This window comes from Empidonax traillii, unplaced genomic scaffold (assembly GCF_003031625.1).
Source record: "Empidonax traillii isolate 1590-97213 ecotype Southwest subspecies unplaced genomic scaffold, ASM303162v1 scaffold14:size4059594, whole genome shotgun sequence".
NCBI lineage: Eukaryota > Metazoa > Chordata > Aves > Passeriformes > Tyrannidae > Empidonax > Empidonax traillii.
In genome coordinates this window covers 1,743,769-1,749,916 of record NW_020955207.1, presented here as the reverse complement: position 1 = coordinate 1,749,916, position 6,148 = coordinate 1,743,769, and the positions used below count along the sequence as shown (strand labels likewise).

The window sequence follows — 6,148 nt, the reverse complement described above, 5'->3', positions numbered from 1 at the left end:
AAAAAAAAAAAAAAAAAAAAAAAAAAAAAAAAAAAAAAAAGGTTAAAGTAATAAGGTATCAGACGGCAACTTTTAGAAACACCTGGAAAGTGCTTTTGAAATATCAACATAAAACTCATTAAAAATATGTGTCTGTGGTCCATCAACAGTAACATCACTGTATGTGAAACTAGCCTGCACATTTTGCAGCCAGCCTTGCCTCCGACCCACAGCACACAGGCCTACACAGTACCTACCACACCTCAACCTGTCCTGCTCACATCTGCTGCTACTGGTACACTTGGGGTGCTAATGGGGATGGGACGTCCCCTTCTGCCTCACGGAACCAGAGAGAAAAGGGAGCTGTGATTCATCACTCCTTCCCCTCCAGACCAGCACGCTGGATTTCCTTCCATGCCTGGGGCTAGGCTGACTGCCAGATGAAAGGTCTAGTAACGCTAGTTTTGCTTTGTTTTTTTCTTTTAATCATATAGCAGGACTGGCAAGCTGCTCTGAGAGTATTTACTTTTCATCTGCCATCTGGGAGTTGGAGCTCCAATGGCTACAGCTTTGGCTGGTCCCAGTACTGCTCTGGGATCACAGAATCACAGAATATGCTGAGTTGGAAGGGACCCAAGAGGATCATCAAGTCCAGCTCCTGGCCCTGCACAGGACCCTCCTCAAGAGTCACACCACGTGCCCGAGAGTATCGTCCAAATGCTTCTTGAACTCTGTTAGACTTGATGCTGTGACCACTGCCCTGGAGAGCCTGTTCCAGCACCCAACCACCCTCTGGGTGGTTTCTGAAGGCATTGGTCCAAAGTATGGACAGGCCAGTGGAGAAGGCCTGGCTCTGACTCCCACAGCTTTGCAGGCAGCAGATGTATATAATCTCCTGCCCACTCCCTTGGGGTTGGTGAAGCAGAACTATGCCTTCTATGTAGTTCTTCCAACACAGACCATCATCTACAGCCACCATTAGGTTTGTAGCACATGAAACAGCTCATACCAGTGGAAAGTGGTCCTGAAAAAACACTCCTAAACAGCTAGAGATGCCTGAACTCCTGCATGATGCATTAAGCAAAATGCTGTCAGTACCTAATGCCACCAGATTTTATGCTCCATGTGTGAGCCAAGTTTTGTAAGCACCACATTGTGGTACAGAGCTGAAACTCACAAAGCAGAAAAAGTCAATTGCAAAGGTAATCGAAATGTGTACATGTATGTATGAGTTATCCTGAGAAAAACTATCAGCAAAACATGCTTATATTGAGGAAGGAAGCCTTGCTCACCCACCTTCCAATGTATCACAGCCAGCTATAACACTTTCCTGCCCCACATTGCCCGGGCTCACCTTGACCGCCATTCATAGCACATGATGAGAACATCCTGCTTTGGTTGAAGAGGTGGACATTGACAGGAGGAATTTGTAAGAAGAGGCACTTGGGACAGAGGAATTGGTGTTGAAGACTTAAGTATGTCTTTGACTTCAACCACAGTTGTTATCTCATTGCAGTTGCCTCTTTCTACACTTTTTACTTTAGCGTGAATGACTGAAAATAGAAAACAGAAGCATGAGAACAATAAACAGTCATAGAAATTTAAACACATCTCAAAATAAAACATATTAAATTGAAAGCTGTTGTTCCTGTTGTGAAACTAGAACTACTTCTTCGTGTGTGGGCATGAGCAGTGGCTTAGAATAACAGAGGCCTGATCCCAATTCAATTTTCAGTAGGACTGCTGACAACTGTGAAATTAAACATGTGCTTAAATCTTTGCCAGATCAGGCCAAGCAATCTTGCCTGGAATCACACACATGAACAGGTCCTTCAACTCAGACTTGAACAACCCTTTGAATACATCAGATCCGTTCTATAACCACATCTGGTTATTTCCAACTAAAAATTAATAATTTACCTCACAGACAGTTATCATGAATTCAGTCTTTTCAATAACAAAATCATTTCCCTGCAGAAATGATAGCCTTTTCTTAAAAATAAGAAAGCAGGGAAGGTTTGAAACCAGTCTTTTTTATGAAAAAACTAAGAGGCTTGGGATTGTCACAACTTATTCAATCTATACCTTTTTTTTTTTCATCTTTTCCCTTTGGATTATCCATCAGTAGTGATATCCTCATATAAACCAGATGCTGAAACAGGTTTTTCTGACTCTGAGTACAGAATCATTTCTATTTTTACCTTTCATTGAGGAAAACAATGTTTGGATGGATATAAGATGGTGAAACTGCGTAGATTGCTCTGATCCCTGGCAGTACCTACCACTACAGCATTTCATCCCTTCTCTCTTGTGAGAAATACCAGATTAGAGAAATGAAGTGTGATTTTTACATGAAAGGCATTGTCTCCAGGAAATGTCAAAAACAAGGTTCCTAATATCCAAAAATTCATCAGTAAAAGAAGCATGAGAATTGTATGGACCACAGGGCTGTCAGCCTGCATCAATGCTGCCCCTGCCAGCCACTAGGTCAAAAGCCTTCAAATGAACTTCATAAAATTTGTAATGAACTTCACATGTAGAAAACAGGAGGCCAGCACTTTTAATGCAGTCTGGGGTCCTGTGCTACTTTTATCACGACATGAATAACACACACAAAACGTAGGAGAAATATCAGTTTTGGAGATTCACAATCCCTTTTGAAGTTTGATAGGAAACCAAGTTCTGACCAGCTAGAAATACAATTTGGCAGTATGTATTATTTTTAAGGATTTCAGAAAAAAAAAATTCAACTTATTCAATGTTATCTCAATTCATTTTCCATATAAACAGGTCTATTTATTTCAGAGGAGGCTGAATAAAAATTTATCTCTCGAAAACAAAATCTTGATTGCACATATTCAATGGAATTAAATATTGGATCCCAATCCATAGGCTTTACTCAAGGAACAGCCCCACTGAAGTCACTGAAATCAGAATGTCTTTCATTTTGGAACAGTCGTTTTATATCACTGCTTTTTCATATATTTCAGGCAACTGTGGAAGTTCATTGTCCCACCTAAACATTTCTGTGTGTACTGAGACAGATCAAGGAAAAGAATATGTCATATAAATGCACCAAAATGCTATAACAAAAAAAACCAAAAAACTCTACAACTACCTAAGTTAGGTATTTAGTTTGATTATTCCCACCAAACTGAGGTTTGGATTTTTTTTCCATGCTAACAAAGCAAATAACTACAAATTTACTTTCACTTGATATCAAACAAATAGGAATTGAATGGTCATAATAACGCTACTGCAGAAGAGCTGAATAAATGCCTCAAAGAAAAAACTGCCACCTGAGGAAAAGCTCATTAAGTGCAAACTATGATACTTTGTACTAAAATTACAGTTAAGAGGGGGTTTCCGTTGACATTACAGGCGATTAATCTGACATTTACCTAATCTTAATTAGTGTTCTTCCTGATCACACTATCAGAAAACCAAAACAGGGGGGCAGGGGGGAGTCAGGGGGGAAAAGGGTGTGAATATTTATTTGCATGGCCAGTATGTCATGCAACATATAATAAAACTATCAGTCAACTCCTTGGTTGGATGGTGCAAATTGCCATTGAATTCACTTAATCTCTAACAACTCTGCACCTGACAGGGTGTAAGAAAAAGCATATACAAATTTTTGAAAACTTTTTACTTTGCTATGGTTTTGTTCATATTTACATGTTTTATTTAGGTGGCAAATATCTGTTTATTCTTCCTGCTGGATGAAAACAGGAGCTGTTTTTGTTTTTCCCCAGACAGTGAGTGCTCACATTAGACTCAACTGCACTTACTAGACTGACCTTCACAGTAGCAAGCCCTCTTTCTGCAGAGCAACCTGTTGATGTCAGTGCACATTACCAACACTTCACTGCTTTTATCCGAAACACACCATCACCTGCACAATTACTACTAATGCCTGCATGTGGTGTGTGCTTAGAGCTGGGTTTTGGAAGAGGACAGCTAGCTGTCCCCGGCCAAAAAACCTCTTGAAAACGCTGAGGTGGAGTGGTCTACTTGTGACACACTTGCTGGATGGGGCATGGTGGGGGTGCAGCACCCACATGGAGCTACCTGGCTTGCAGGGGACACAAAGAGGGTGTGGGAGAGGCAAAGTGAAGCATTTCCCCCCATGCACTTACTGTAGCTGTAGTTCTTGGCCAGGTAGTTTGACAGCGTAGGCTTTGTCTTTTTGCACCTGCACCGCTCTTCAAAGGAAGAGAAGGGAAAACGGTTGAGGGGTGTCAGAGTGAGCCTGTCTCCGGGGAGGGGGAGGTGGGGGGATCGCCCAAGGCTCACCCTGGCCGCGGCTCCTGCAGTCGGGCTCCAGGGGTCTGTCCGGCAGCATCATGCCCTGCGTGAAGTCCATCCACTTCACATCTGCAAACAGAGGCGTGTCAGGGAATGAAAACTGTCGGGAGAGGCTCCGGGACTGAGGCGTGGGGGTCCCGCAGCACCCCCCCCCCCAAACACACACTGCGGGGGTAGAGGGAGTCTGTCCTCCCGCTGCTCCCGGGGTGCTCACCCTCTGGCAGGTCGGTGACGATGGCCTCTGGGGAGATGCAGACACCGCGGTCGTAGACAGGGAGGTCGTCGCAGGCGAGGCTCTCGGGCCAGCTGTGGTTGTAGCGGCGCATGATGGGCTCGCAGCCGTCACGGGCGCGCTGGCAGACGGAGCGGCACGGCTTGATGGGGTCGTAGAGGAACTCCAGGGTGCAGATTGGGGCGTACATGGCGCAGAGGAAGAAGGGCAGGACCGGGCTGCAGCCTGTGGCCACCAGTTCGTCGTACTGTTCGATGGCGAGGACTGCGTTTTCCTGGGTGCTGTGGTGGAGGTGGTTGGGCATGCGGGTGATGTTCCAGGGCATGGAGCGGCACATGGGGATGCGCACCGCCTCGCACGGCGCGCCCTGCGCCCGCGGGCTCACCCGCAGCCACAGGGACACCGCCACCAAGGCGCGCAGCATCCTTCTCCTCTTCCTCCCCTTTCTTGTCCCTCTTTCTTATCCCTCTCCTCCGCCGCCACCCGCCGCCGCCTCGCGGGTCCCGGCGGCCGAAGGGCGCGTAGCGGCGCTGCCTCCCGGTGCCCGGCTGCAGTAAAGCCGCGGGAGCCGCCGCGCCGACAGCCATGGACATCGCGGGACCGCATTTATACCGGTAGCACGAGTGACGTGGGGCAGATCGCGCTCCCTTGGCAGCCCCGCTCCTCCGGGGGGGGGGGGGTGTGCGTGTGCGTTTTGCTGTGCAGGCACGGTGACATCACCTCCACCCCGTTTAATCCTCCGGCGACATCACTGCGTCTCTCGGCCGCGGCTCCAGCTCCGTCTCAGTTTTCATCTGTGTCATAAATTCCTTCAGGTGGAAGGAGGGGCGGAGGGGAAGGAAAATCCAAACCACACCGTTCTTCCGCGGGGTTCTGCGCTCCGGCGCGGGGAGGGGGAAGGCGACGGTAGGGACCGCAGTTCCTTCCCGCGGGACTGAACTTTACGCCGAGTTTTTCTCAAGGCAGAAGAAACTTTTTGCAGGCTTGAGGGAGCTCGGTGGCTGTTCCCGGCGCCTCCAGGAAGTTGTAGAGTTCCCACTGTGAGCTCGGCACGGACGGGGAAAGGCGTGAAACGGACGGGCGGACAGACGGGATAGTGGCCCCTTGCCCGGTTTGCTCGGGACTGGGGAAGAGGCGGCGGTCGAGCCGAGCCGAGCCGAGCGCGGGCGGTGGGGCCGGGGCAGCGCGGGCCTGGTGTGGGGTTGCTCTGCGGGCAGTCAGCCCCGCGTTCCGCTCCCCCGCCTCTGTCCCGCACCGATCGCATCTGTTCCTCCAAAGTGGTTTTTATTTTTATTTTTTCTTTGGTGCTCCACGACCATGCGCCCCGATGCAGGGTAGTGGGGTGCCCACGCGGGGGCATGGGGCTACTTCCCACCCCACCCCGTGCACGGAAAGACCTACGGGCCCTTTCTTCACTTGTGGGGAAATGCTGCTACTGTCTTTGAGGGACCCGCCGACCCGGCATAAGATTAACTCCATGCCAGATTATCACAGTGGCCTGTGAGTGACCTAGCACGGCTCAGAGGTAGCAGCTCCCGGGCCTGCCCCGGCCAGGTACCGGGGTGCCACCGATGTTCCCCCTTGCAGACGCAACAGAGCTGCAGAGACGGAGCACCTGTGGAGCACAGG

General features: G+C 48.7%; 1 protein-coding gene across 1 annotated transcript in view; it reads right to left on the bottom strand.

The window, feature by feature from the left end:
* The window catches only part of SFRP4 (secreted frizzled related protein 4), a 9,912-nt gene extending 4,951 nt beyond the window's left edge, over positions 1-4,961 (bottom strand). The window contains exons 1-4 of the mRNA XM_027891912.1: positions 4,502-4,961; positions 4,276-4,356; positions 4,119-4,184; positions 1,334-1,532 (exon numbers count right to left, since the gene is read on the bottom strand). Coding sequence (XP_027747713.1) covers positions 1,334-1,532; positions 4,119-4,184; positions 4,276-4,356; positions 4,502-4,943 — 788 coding nt within the window. The 5' untranslated portion in view covers positions 4,944-4,961. The remainder of the gene's footprint in view (positions 1-1,333; positions 1,533-4,118; positions 4,185-4,275; positions 4,357-4,501) is intronic.
* Between the last annotated feature and the right edge of the window lie 1,187 nt (positions 4,962-6,148).